This window comes from Ruditapes philippinarum, unplaced genomic scaffold (genome assembly GCF_026571515.1).
Source record: "Ruditapes philippinarum isolate M1 unplaced genomic scaffold, ASM2657151v2 ctg3155_1_1_1_1, whole genome shotgun sequence".
Taxonomy (NCBI): Eukaryota; Metazoa; Mollusca; class Bivalvia; order Venerida; family Veneridae; genus Ruditapes; species Ruditapes philippinarum.
This window is the reverse complement of record NW_026856764.1, coordinates 33,353-47,220: the sequence shown is the minus strand read 5'-3', so window position 1 is coordinate 47,220 and position 13,868 is coordinate 33,353. Positions and strand designations below refer to the sequence as shown.

The window sequence follows — 13,868 nt, the reverse complement described above, 5'->3', positions numbered from 1 at the left end:
CCTTGGCTCTTTTATGACATTGACCTTGAAGGTTTAGATTATTGAATTGTCACATATTTTTTGCTATCATTGACTTCAACCTGTTAATTAATAAATGGATTATCTTCATACTTTGACAATAATATATTTTAAACGGACCTTCTTAAAGGCTGGACTGACATTGACGTTGATGTTTAAATGACCTAGACCGTCAAGGTCAAATCATTGAATTTCGGTTTAATTTTCAAAATGTTATTATTTATATAAGGATTTAATTGAACCTTGGATAAAACAAGGCTAGCTACCAAACAAACATTGAATTATTCAGATGTGACCTTGACCTTAAATTGACCTTGACTGTCAAGTTCAAATTAATAAAAATCTCTTGCACGGATTTTTTTCTTTCTATGAAATAACCATAGCTGTATGGTGTGTCGCGAACAAGACTCGGGTTTCTACCGCTAAGGTCAAGTTCACTGTCGGGTTCAAACTTTTGACATTTTTATATTATATAAATATAGATGGTAGCGGTCGTGTCTGCTCTAAAACTTCAGTATGCATAAAAGGGTTTTAATTTTCTTTTACATATGAAATAACCATAGATATATGGTGTGTCGCGAACAAGACTCGGGTTTCTACGAGTTAGGTCAAGGTCACTGTAGAGTTCAAACTTTGACATTTTTATGTTATAAAATATAGAAGGTGGAGGTTGTGTCCGCTCTGAAACTTCAGTATTCATGAAAGGATTGTAATTTTTCTTTCACATGTTAATTAACCATAGATGTATGATGTGTCCCAAACAAGAATTAGGTTTCTACGACTAAGGTCAAGGTCACTGTGGGGGTTCAAACTTTGTCATTTTTTTGTTATATAATTATAGAAGAGGGTGGTTATTTCCGCTCTATAAACTTCAACATGCATGGAAGGATTTTAATTTTTCTTTCATATATGAAATATCCATAGGTGTATTGTGTGTGGCGAATAAGACTCGGGTTTCTACAAGTCAAGGTCACTCTGGGCGTACAAACTGTGTCCTTTTTTATGTTATCTAAATATAGATGGTGGTGGTCGCGTTCGCTCAGAAACTTCAGTATGCTTGAAAGGATTTTAATTTTTCTTTCACATATGAAATTATCATAGATGTATGGTGTCTCGCGAATAAGACCTGGGATTCTTTGACTAAGGCTAAGGTTACTCTGGGGGTTCAAACTTTATCATTTTAAATTTTTATTTTATATAAATATAGAAGGTGGTGGTCAGGTCGGCTCTGAAACTTGGGTATGCATGAAAGGATTTTTGTTCCCCGCCTTTTCGAAGAAAAAAAGGGGGATATAGAAATAGGCTCCGTGTCCGAGCAAACATTTTGGGTTTAGGGGCTATATAACAGTAAAGAGAACAATAGGTTCATTCCGTGATCATAAAATAGCCCCTAATAGTGCTGCAAATTCATAGGGTAAAATGACACCGAAGTGGTCTATGTCAGCCAACAGCAAGTTTTATATACCAAATTGTTCGTCTTGGTCTGTAGTTTCCGGAATGAATATTCATTTGGTTCAAGTTCGATGCGTAGCTTAAAAATCCAAGATGGCGTCAAAGATGGCCGCCAAATCCCTAAATATTCTAGAATATTAATATTTGCTCATATTTGTTTCCGCTTTTGTATTTTAAGTGAAATTTTTGCACGAAAGATATCATTTAAAGCGTTTTATACGAAGAGATTTAATTTTATTGGAGAAAACAGATTGCTTTTTGCATTTTTTATACGTAATTTATCAAAATAATGCTAAACATATGGGTTTTTGCTATGATACTCTTGTCTTAGCTTTAACAGAGAAATATTTATTACTTATTTTGTTATTCCACCATTGTAATGTACTCATGAGAGTAATGCTTTAATGCATTCATATCATATCTTAAGAAATCTTTCTTTGTAATTATGCAGTAAGACATATAAAGTGAGAGGCGGTACATTAAAATAGTTTTCCAATGTAAGGTTGTAACTGGTACTTATTTTTTCTATCAATTATTTCCCGAAATTTTGTGTTTCTGTCAAATTATAGCTTCTTTAGTGCAGTCCATGTAACTAATTAACATAATAAACCAGGAATATGAAATTTTGCTTCTAGTTATTTAATGAATTATTGTTCAAATCGTACCCCAACCACTATGAATAAAAATCTAAAGAAACTCTGACCCCTCGATTATACTGATTATATAGAATGCCAATATTTACGTAAGTTAATAAACATAAGGTGATTTTCAAAGTGTGATACTATTACAGGTATCCTGTCAGATCTAAAAATCTGTTCAAAAATGAGTTACCAATTTAATAACATGATTTTGTTGTAAGTTCACCTAAGGATTTGAAAAGTACAATGTATGCAAAACAACCTCTGCTAATTTATTTATATGTTACACACCTTTTTATGTCAAATGAAATGTAATTCATTTTTTAAAGTTTCTTAAATTGACAAAATAGTCATTTAAAAAGTTTGATATTTTATCTACATAGATCATTACTCTGTTGACCTTCAGTTTCATGAAACATGCATAGTAGTCGGATAAAACATAATGATTATATGAAAATCGTTCAGCTTGACATTATAACTGTGTTTGTGTTATTTTAATTCCTTCTATTTGACCTTTTTCGAGTTGTGTGGTGCTAGTATTTCTTTTTAAAAAGTGTATAATAACCCTTTGGATATATTACCTGCTTTTAAAGATTATATTTTGACCTTTGATCCCGTTTTATAAATTCATTTTATTTAGTTTCGCCCATTGTTCTCTATTTCTTGTGGACAATATGATTGCACGAACATTTTACATTGAAGATACCATGATCACTTTCGTATGAATACATCTATGGACGTGTCTTCACTTCTTTTAAACGTGTACCATATGTAAAATTGAGAATTCTGCTCAAGACGGTGCTAAAGGGTGTGGATGGTAGGTAACTTGCAATTACCACTACCGGTATGTTCCTATTTTCCTCATGAACGGCACTGTCAAGTGCAAACTACAGTACACGCCCCCTAGCACCGAATTAAGCAGAATTCAACATTTAATCATGGTTATGGTGAACTTTTGGATTTAGAAACAACCGCAGACGCGCTTATAATGTGGTTATCATGGAACCTTCAATGTGACACGTTAGTGTTATTCCATAACAAGCGGCGTATGGTCACCAAGTACAAGAATTAGTGTGCCCTAAACAAGAAAACAATGAGCGGAACGAAATAAAATGGAATTTTGAAAGGGGATCAGAGCCTGCATGCCACAGATAAGCTGTCATCTCCACATAAATCAGGCCTGCTTAAAACTAGACGTAAAAAAATAAAATAGAGAAAAACAGAATCCCTAAACAATGTCCAACACAACAAAATTGAAAATGCTGCAGTCTCGGTTTGATTGAGCCTGTTCATGGACGGTACTGGAAAGTGCAAGTTACTGTCCACGCCCCCTGGCACCGGCTTAAGCAGAATTCAACATTTAAAATGTGTAAAAGGTTAAATTTGGAATTTAGAAACATCTGCAGACGTGTTCATACGGCGGTTATCATGGAACCTTCAATGTGACACAGTAGTGCCATTCCATGAAAAGCGGCGTATGGTCCCCAAGTAAAATAATGCTATTGCCCTAAACGAGAAAAAAATGGGCGTAACTAAATAAAATGGAATTTTGACAGGGGTTCTGAGGTTATAAAGCCCGCATATCACAGATAAGACGTCAAAAGACTAATTTAAAAAGCAGGCAACAAATCATATCTAAAGGTGATTATACAGTACTGGAACTACCCAAGTTGGAAAAGGCCAAATATATGAAAAACAAGATCAACAAGGAAAGGCGGCGTTCAAAAAACTGAAAAAACTGAAAGTACCACACAACATGTATACACAGCAATAATGTCGTGCTGAACGATCTTCAAGGATTTAAAATACAATTAATTTTTATATATTATCTGAATTACGACGACAGGACTTTGTAAAATATTTACGTAATTTATGATCGCCTTGTTAAAGAAGTTTGCCAGTAATAAATAAATTGCGTTCATTAGAATCATCCACACGACAGCATGACCAGGCAACTCTAATTAACTTAGAAATATATATACCCAATATGATGTTGCATGAAGTACAACAACGTTTTTTTTAAAAAAAAAAACAATTATCATAGATTTTAGTTACTATGTTATTGTTTATGATAGAAATGTTTAAATTTGAATATATTAAGAGTTTGTTTTATTCATTTTACGTTCACTTAGATATATTTTAGATTTCACTTGATTATTCATGTTAAGGATATTATCTAGGTAGCGGTAAGTGCTATTTAATGCAACGTATAGCTTCCGGTTGTGAAAAAGTAGAGAGACTTAACATAAAATACCTCTAGTAACAATATAAAAGTAAATAAAGTAAACTAACATGTCATTGGCATTATGATTGTAAAAATCAGGAAAAGGGAAGATCCTTTGAGAGCAATTAAACGTGGCAAAGTTGATCATTCAAACTCAGTTTGATGGGGTCTGTTCATGAGAGACCATATCTCACGTCTTTTAGTACCGACTAAGTAGTATTCAATCCTGAACTGAAGTTTTGCTATCAATGATCCCGAAGGACCAAGTCGTCCGGTTAGCTCAATAGGTAGAGTGTTGGACTGTGAATCGGGCAACCCGTGTTTGATTCCCGGACGGGGCAGGTCACTTTCGTTGTGATTGATCATGAAATACATGTAGTTTCTACGGTTATTCGCTCTGTACCACTGCTCTGCTATGTACAGAAGTTTCAGTTTCTTGCGAAAGTGAGGGCAACTAGAACTGGTAAATTGTTTGACAGCCTGTCAAGGAACGATTCGGTGGCTGAACTGTGCTCTGGTAAATTCAATATGGTTACTGCCGTGATCCGGATTGAAAACTACCGACACCAACATTACCATCCCGAAAGACCTATAAATATAACACTGTTAACCTGCTGTTGCAGACTCGGTTTGATTGAGCCTGTTCATGGACGGTACTGAAAAGTGCATGTTACTCTATGGCCCCTAGCACATAGTATTACTATCAAGTACCCGCCAGGGAAAAGATAAGCTATTTTCGTCCAATTGAAAGCTCTTCTTAATTCCTCCCATGAAGTTAACAAATTTAAAACCAAATGCTCAAAATCATACACAGGAGCTGTCAGTAGGACAGCGTGCTCGACTATTCTCAGTGCTTGATAGTAAAAAAAATGGGACATAATATTGTAAAAAAGCTTGATACAGTGACCTTCTCTGTACACAGGTTGAGATTATGATGGTGAACAAGTGTGCAAGGTCTCAAAGCGATATGTCGATGGAATTTTGAAATTATCTGAGGTGGTAATGTAAATTCAAAGATGGGAAAAGGGGCATAATTCTGTCAAAATGCTTGATAGACCTTATCCAGTGTTGAAAGTGGAGGGCATGATGGTAAACAAGTGCGCAAGTTTCAAGCCATATGTCAATGGACTTTGTTATGGTACGCAAACTTTGACGCCGACGCTCGGGCGACGAGGATAGTTGTCCTTAATCGTCGAATAGTTGAGCTAAAAAGAAACTGACCTCATAATATAAATTTTCAATTCAATATATATATATTTATATTTATATAATATTTTATTTATAATTCAGATACAGTCTAGCAGAAAAGTCTCTTACTGTAAAATGAATAACCTACCCATTTTAAATGTTCTAGCAAATTACATTTTATATTTTAATGTATATATTATATCCGTCATCAATAATGACAAAACTCCAAATATGGTTCAATTGTAGATTATCATATGTTATGCCAATGCCTTAAAACAAGAGCTGCATGTCAGACAGCACGCTCGAATATTTAAAATCAACAGCCTGCATTATAAAGAAATTCTCTTATTCATAAATTAGTATATCTCTTTGAAATAAAAACATGTAAGAGGGAAGTAAACTACATTAATGATGGTTGTGGAGATAAATGTTGTCTGAGAAATTCTGTAAGTTAATAAATAGATAATTATTATTATTGCCTAATAAATGCTTAGCTTATGGGTTTTGAACAGTGACCTACAAGTATAATCAAAATCACATTTGAAGACTAACATTGAATGTCTAAGGAGAAAAAAACTTGCAAACAAATCCTTAACAAAAGGCAAGCAAATACCGAATTGCAGGTCAGTAAATAGTTCCTTATTGTGTGCATAAAACAAATAAAAGAGATATTTCAACATTTAGACACACATGCAGGGCATTTTCTATGAAAGATAAGATGTCTCATCACTAACCAATTAAATAAAATTGTTAACCTTTTTATATTACTATTATTATATAAAACAAAAAAGTATTTAATTTAAAGTTGACTTCCCGTTCGTAATACCCCACCCACTTTGTATATAAATTTAGATCAATAAAACACATTTATGGCATAGTCCGCTTATTCTAACTTATTCTAAATATGTGTAGATATAGATTTAAAGCTGTATTAAACAAAATCATGAATGTTTTTCAGTTTAAACAAGAATAAAACTAATAAGTTACACATATTCAGAAAAGGACACACAGTTTGCAACATATTTTTTCTTCTGTCGTTTAAATAAGGCGATGAAAACTAGAAAAAAAATCAATAAAGTCAAAATTTATAGCATAAGTAAGCTGAAAATAAGAAATTTTATGAAACATTTCAATTGATTTACAAAACTGAAAAAGGAAATAAGCCAACGTAAATATACTAGAAAATTTAGGGATTTGGCAGCCATCTTTGACGCCATCTTGGATATCTTAGCTTCGCATCGGGGTTGGGCCAAATGAATATCCATTCCAGAAACTACAGATCCAGACGAACATTTTGGTATATGAAACTTGCTGTTGGCTGACATAGACCAGTTACCCCTCTAAATAGGCTAGTAAAATGGGCTGATTTACAGCACTATAAAGCCAAAATGTTGGAACGTCCGTCTGTCCGTCCGTCACACTTTCGTGTCCGGTCCATAACTTTGTCATTTATAAAAGGAATCTGAAATAACTTGGCACAAATGTTTGTTATAATAAGACGATGTGTCATGCACAAAAACCAGACCCCTATCTCCAGGGTCAAGGTCGAACTTGCTCATTCAAGGTCAACATTGTCTATTTGAGGGTATATCTTGTGTCCGGTCCATACCTTTTTTTCTTTGAAAGGATTTTGTAAATACTTGCCACAATTGCTCACAATAATAAGTAAATGTGGCATGCGCAACAACCGGTCACCTATCTCCAAGGTCAAGGTCACACTTGGAGGTCAAAGATTGACATAGTCTATTACAGGGTATATTTCGTGTCTGGTCCATAACTTTGTCATTTATCAAAGGAACTTGAAATAACTTGGCACAAATGTTTGTTATAATAAGACAATATGTCATGCACAACTACCAGACCCCTACATGTACCTCCAGGGTCAAGGTCGCACTTGCTCATTCAAGGTCAACATTGTCTATTTGAGGGTATATGTCGTGTCCGGTCTATAACTTTCTTATCTTTGAAGGGATTTTGTAAATACTTGCCACAATTGTTAACAATAATGAGAAGATGCGTCATGCGCAACAATCGGTCACCCACCTACAAGGTCAAGGTCACACTTGGAGGTCAAATATTAACATAGTCTGTTATAGGGTATATTTTGTGTCTGGTCAATAACTTTTTCATATATCAAAGGATTTTGAAAATTCTTGGCACAAATAGTCACTATACTAAGACGATGTGTCATGTGCAACACCTGCATCTCTTCCTCCAAGGTCAAGGTCACATTTCGAGGTCAAAAATTAACATAGTCTGTGAAAGGGTATATATTGTGTCTGATCTAGAACTTCTTCATAATTCAAGGCATTTTGAAATAACTTAGCACAAATAGTCACAATAATAAGACGATATGTCAAGTACAACACCTGTACCCCTACCTCCAAGGTCAAGGTCAAACTTAGACGTCAAAAATAACAGAGTCTGTTATATGGTATATTTTGTGTCCTGTTCATAACTTCTTCAAAGATCAAGGGATTTTGAAAAAACTTGGCACAAATAGTCACAATGATAAGATGATATGTTATGTGTAACACCAGTGTCCCTACCTCCAAGGTCAAGGTCACATGTAGAGTTCAAAAATTAACATAGCCTGTTAGAGGGTAAATTTTGTGTCCCATCTATAACTTCTTCATAGTTCAAGGGATTTTGAAAATACTTGGTACAAATAGTTATTATACTAAGACGATATGTCATGCACACCACCTTGACCCCTACCTCAAAGGTCAAGGTCACACTAAGAGGTCAAAGCTTAAGATTCATTTTATTTCTTTAATAAATTTATTGTTGCATTTGCAGATCTAGCATTGATCATAATTTTGGACTGAAAGTCCTTTGATCCATACCTCAATCGTTTAATCTTTTAAAATAGCACAATTTTATGCTTCATATAAAACTTCCCCGAGGCGGTGGACCTTGGTAACTATGTTACAAATTCTTGTTATTTTTCTTTCACATACTAATTAACCATTGATTTATGGTTTGTCGCGAACAAGACTCGGTGTTTCTACGGCTAAGGTCAAGGTCACTGTGGGGTTCAAACTTTGCCAATTTTGATGTTGATATACATATAGGCAGAGATGGTCTTGTCTGCTCTGAAAATATGTGCATGAAAGGATTATATTTTTTATTTCACATAAGAAATTATCATAAATGTATGGTGTGTTGCCCTTAAGACCGTTTTTCTACGTCTTAGATCAAAGTCACTGCTGGGGTTTAAATTTTTTCAATATTTATGTTATTTACATATAAATGGTGCTTGTTGTGTCCGCTCTGTAACTTCTATATACATGAGTGTTTCAATCTTAGGAAAACTGCTCAGATATTATTCATTACAACAAAATCATTGCTATGTAATCACTTTAGTGCCTTTTTGATAAATGTAGTGACACTTATTTTTGTGGTGATGATACATGTTTACTAAGCGTATTTGTCCGAGTATATATTTACTGGCTTTATTTGTTCAGGTAACAATTTTTTTTAAATGGGAGTTACATAAACTACTCTTGGATATTTCCTGTAAGTTGCACCAATAATAACTGGTGTGTTACACAAACCATTAATTCGTATAGTATTTTTTTACGAAAATCACATTCAGTACAATTTTTAAATCATAGATTTTATTTCCTTACAGTTGAAGATATTAACAATGGAACCCAGCCAAGCAATGAAAACGAAAATACTGCATACCTTTTAGCAGGAGCAGTTGGTGGATCAGTAGCTGTGCTGATCATTATTGTTTTAACTATCACAGTGGTAGTATTGGTATTAAGAAAAAGGAAAAGGTAAGCGCTGCAAATTTGTCTGAATTTTATTTATAAAATTCATCAAAGGGATACAAATGTTTAATCAGTAGTTCTGCTGTTCTTTATTTCGTTACTATACCTTGACAAAGTTATTTTAAGTTCCTCGTAATATGACTGTTTGTTTATTGTTAAGTGCTCTTTTTGTGTAACATCATTGCTTGTCTAATGTAATAACCCTGCAATGTTCCGTTCAAAAACCCAAGAAGGGAGATCATTCAGTGGTAATGAAATATGGAAAGAGCTAGGCGGAGCATTATATGCCCGGAAGTGTTTTAAGTAAGGATTAAGCAATTGTAAGACATGGGAAATAAATAAAGTATTACCTCCTTCAAAAAGCAATCCTCCTGTATAGCTGAAGAACTTATATATATATATATATATATATATATATATATATATATATATATATATATATATATATATACAGTTTCCAAAGCACCACCATCAAATTGTTATCTTGTAAGTAAAAATGCTTCGACGGATAGACGGAAAGACGCCAGGGGTATAACATAATATTAGTACTTTTTAGGGCATATTATAAATGTTCTCAGTGTAAGTGATCATCCTAAGTAGTTTGACAGTTGTAAAATGTTAAAAATATTAAGGTCATTTGATATTTACCTTTGACCTTGTGATCCCAATATAGATATGGACCTTTAATTCAATATTAACAATCATCCTATGAAGTTTGAACACTGGGGGCCAAATGGAACTTACGTTATGCTCCAGAAAACACACTTTTCAGGAAAACACATTTTTCAGTGTAAAGATTATTGTGACCCTTGCCTTTGACCTTATGACGCTAAAATCAAACGGGCATGTATTTGACTTGGCTGTTCATCCTATAACATTTTACAGCTGTAGGTTGATTTATACTTAAGTTATTGAGCGGAAACCGTTTCCAGTTTTAATGTAAAAGTGACCTTGACCTTTGACCTTGTGACCCCAAAATCAGTAGGGACTTCTACCCAATAAGGACCTCATCCTATGAAGTTTGAATATTGTGGGCCAAATAGAACTTAAGTTATGCTCTCGAAACTGTTTTTCGTTTTAAGATGAAAGTGACCTTGACCTTTGAATTTGTGACCCCAAAATCGATAAGGGTCTTCCGCCTAATATGGACAACCATTTTATGACGTTTGAATATTGTGGGCCAAATGGAACTTAAGTTATGATCCGGAAACTGTTTTGAGTTTTTTGGTAAAAGTGGCCTTGACCTTTGAATTTGTGATCCAAAAATCAACAGGGTTCCTCTACCTAATATGGATAATCATCCCATGAAATTTGAATATTGTGGGCAAAATGGAACTTAAGTTATGCTCCAGAAACCACATTGCTAACGACCGGACAGACGGACGCCAACATTTGGGGTTTGTGTGCTTTTTCTTTGATCTTTTTTGGTATTTTAACCCATAAACCAGTAAAAATTACCACATAAACCTGTTGGTTTATGGGATTTCCTCCTTTTTTTAACAAAAATTATGGACGGAATTAAGCTCATAGACCATTGGATGTTCGCCCGGACGGGCAGACGCAAGGGGTATAACATAATATGCCCGAAATTCTTTCGGGCATATAAACATAAAATGCAACATTCACTGAACGCAGTTCAAATACTTCACAGCCACATAGGCATTTACTGTAACTGTTCCGGCTAGGTCATCTCCTGATAAGCCAATCACTAGCCAAGTATTTTTACCATTAAAATATCAAAATAAAAGTGAATGTTCCGAAAATGCTTGAAAAAAGATACACAACCGATATGTTTTTAATTTTCTTTGTATGATGTTAATCGGAAACATTGAATCGACCTGAAGGTTATAAAAACAACATGACTTTACTGAAATTATTTCATTATATATAGCTTTATACCATATTACTCCTGACTCATTTTCTTGTATTACAGCGAGAGTAATAAAACACAATACTCAACTCCAGATTCTCGAATTAACAATACTGACTCTGAATACGACACTTTAGATAACATTAATGGTAATTTTACAACCTTTATCTCTACTATTTATACTTTTCATGTGGCATGAATCCAGACACCTTTATTTGAGAATATAAATACATCAATGAAATTGTAAAATATGCGTCTCTTTCATAAACTTAAAGACAGTAAATTTTTGTTTTAAACAAATAGATAAACTAAATGCAATTCAAACAATTTAGAAACTATCACAAGATCTCATATTAAAGAGTATTGGTGAAAAATAATCAAAGAACTTGATACTAAAAATGATATTACATATAACAAAGATATACAATATAACATTGTAACGTCATTTTATGAGTCTGTTGTTTTTTTACCTTCTTTTTATTAACAGTAAACAATAAATATTAAAATATTCTCTTTCTTACAGGCAACAACAGCCAAGCAGATACCACAGGCTATGAAAATGCTATCACAACAAATTTGTGATATACTTTCTTACTTACAAAAAACATTGTGAAGAAAAAGTGCATCGCTCTATTATTATATCATATATCAGTTTCCCTAAATGTCTTGTCAGTTTTCTATAAAAGTGATAAAATGTGCGTAGATAAATGACGCCTTTCTAGCAAGTTTTGATCTTGTCATCATATAAACATAACTACACAGACACAGCCAAGTACTTAGATAAAATTCGCCTTTCGAGTAATCACTCACATCAATATATGTATAGTTTTAAAAATGTTTTTTATAATTTTATATACCACTCTTATTTTCAAGGTTTTTGCTGTATATTTGAATGTACAAGGGCCATTTTTTATAGATCCTGAAAATTAAAGTCACTGTAATATAAAACGTTTTAAAATATTTCCAATAATAATTTCTTAAGATATACTATGCTCAAATTTCATATCAGAACATATTGATAATTGCCACAAAGTATCTTTACAAATATAAAAAAAAACATGTAGACTTTATACAAAGTAGATATATATGTAAGGTTTAAAATTCTACACACTATATGTGGTAAACATTTGAAAAAATAATATCATTAAGTTTTTATAGAAAACGGTTATCTGTTATAGGGAAGCAGTTTCTCCTACATACGTTATTTTAACTTTTATTCAAATCAGATATTTTCAGTGAGAATTTCATATATTTTATTATTTTTTGTGATTAAAATATTGTTTTTAATGGTGAGCATAGTAGAAAAAACTGTTTAATTGATGTTAATATTACGTTGACAATATCTCATTACAAAAGCTATGGAGCTCCCCACTAAAATGAAATTGTATGTCCTATTACTCTTGTTATGATGTTTTTTTTTTCTTTTTTGTATTTCTTTTATTAAACATTGCCACTAATGTAACAATAATTAATCTGACGTCACTAGTACCATAGTTGTACGAATGCATAATAAACAATTTTTAACTTACCAATTTTAAATATCAAAACTATTTTTACTTTGTGACTCAAAACTTTTTTTTTTAACAAACAAGAACATTTAGAAAATGATGATTGTTTCCAACACAGGCAAAGATTGTATGGACTATTGTAGCTTTTTGCAGAAATTTGTAAAATGTTGTTCTGTTTTACGTAAAAATTTAGAGATTTAAAATATTGTGCACAAACACTTTGTTGTTAAGGTGTATGAATATATTATATCAATTCTGACATAGTTTGAAACTGGTCATATGGAAGTATGACATTACCGTGAACTAAATGATGACACGGAATTACTGATGTTGAGTATATATTAAGATTTTTTAACAAACTATGATTCCAGTCCGGAAACCTTATGAATGACCCTCGTATATTGTGCTGTCTTTGGATGTATTGCCCGGATGCCTTATAACTCTTTAAGCTCTTACCCTTATTTGTTTGTTCTTCTACTCTCCCAATCAAAGTTAATTAAAAGCTGAAATATGTCGATATCAGAATAAGCGATTAGATATATTGCAGTTTATTCAAGATGCATTTACTTAGATTGAAACAGAAACGTAAATTTGATATTTATCCGTCTGGGAAAGTTTATGTTACAGAAGGTTCATTCTAGAATATAGATTGAAGTGAATATGATAAGTAAATGAAATGTCAATATAAAATGTAAGTAGCATTATTATAATTATTGTCGTACATTTTTGACATAGTTTCCCTCACAAAGTATTAAAAAGTTTACTATTCAATTTTTCTATTATTAAAGGACATAAATCATGTAAGGGTATGTTGAATTCGGTTCCATTCTGGCAAATGACCATTCTCATCTGCAATAAGTGACTAACATGTATCTAATAAATCAATTATCATGCGTTTAGATGTTTTTAAAATAAGAGTCTCGGCGAGGCCGATTGGGTAACGCGTCGGATTAGTAATCTAAGTTCGTACCGCGTGGTTGGGGCAAGACATATTCTCTTAGCAAGTAACTTTACCTTTATCTCCAAGGACTGGTTGTTTCCAAGAACGGATTCGATTGTGTTTCAATAAGCTCAATCAAACTTAAATAAATGTGCATTAATGTGTATAAACTAAACTACAATATGCTTCTTCTATGACATATTGTATCATATCTTAATACATGGTGATTATCATGATTGACAAAAAAGATT

At 33.0% G+C, this 13,868-nt stretch overlaps 1 protein-coding gene across 1 annotated transcript in view; it reads left to right on the top strand.

Moving 5' to 3' along the window:
* LOC132747639 (uncharacterized) overlaps window positions 1–11,764 on the top strand; it is a 36,285-nt gene extending 24,521 nt beyond the window's left edge. Inside the window, exons 5-7 of the mRNA XM_060737076.1 lie at window positions 9,155–9,305; window positions 11,233–11,318; window positions 11,693–11,764. Of these exons, the coding sequence (XP_060593059.1) occupies window positions 9,155–9,305; window positions 11,233–11,318; window positions 11,693–11,751 (296 nt within the window). The 3' untranslated portion in view covers window positions 11,752–11,764. The remainder of the gene's footprint in view (window positions 1–9,154; window positions 9,306–11,232; window positions 11,319–11,692) is intronic.
* The last annotated feature ends 2,104 nt before the right edge of the window (window positions 11,765–13,868 follow it).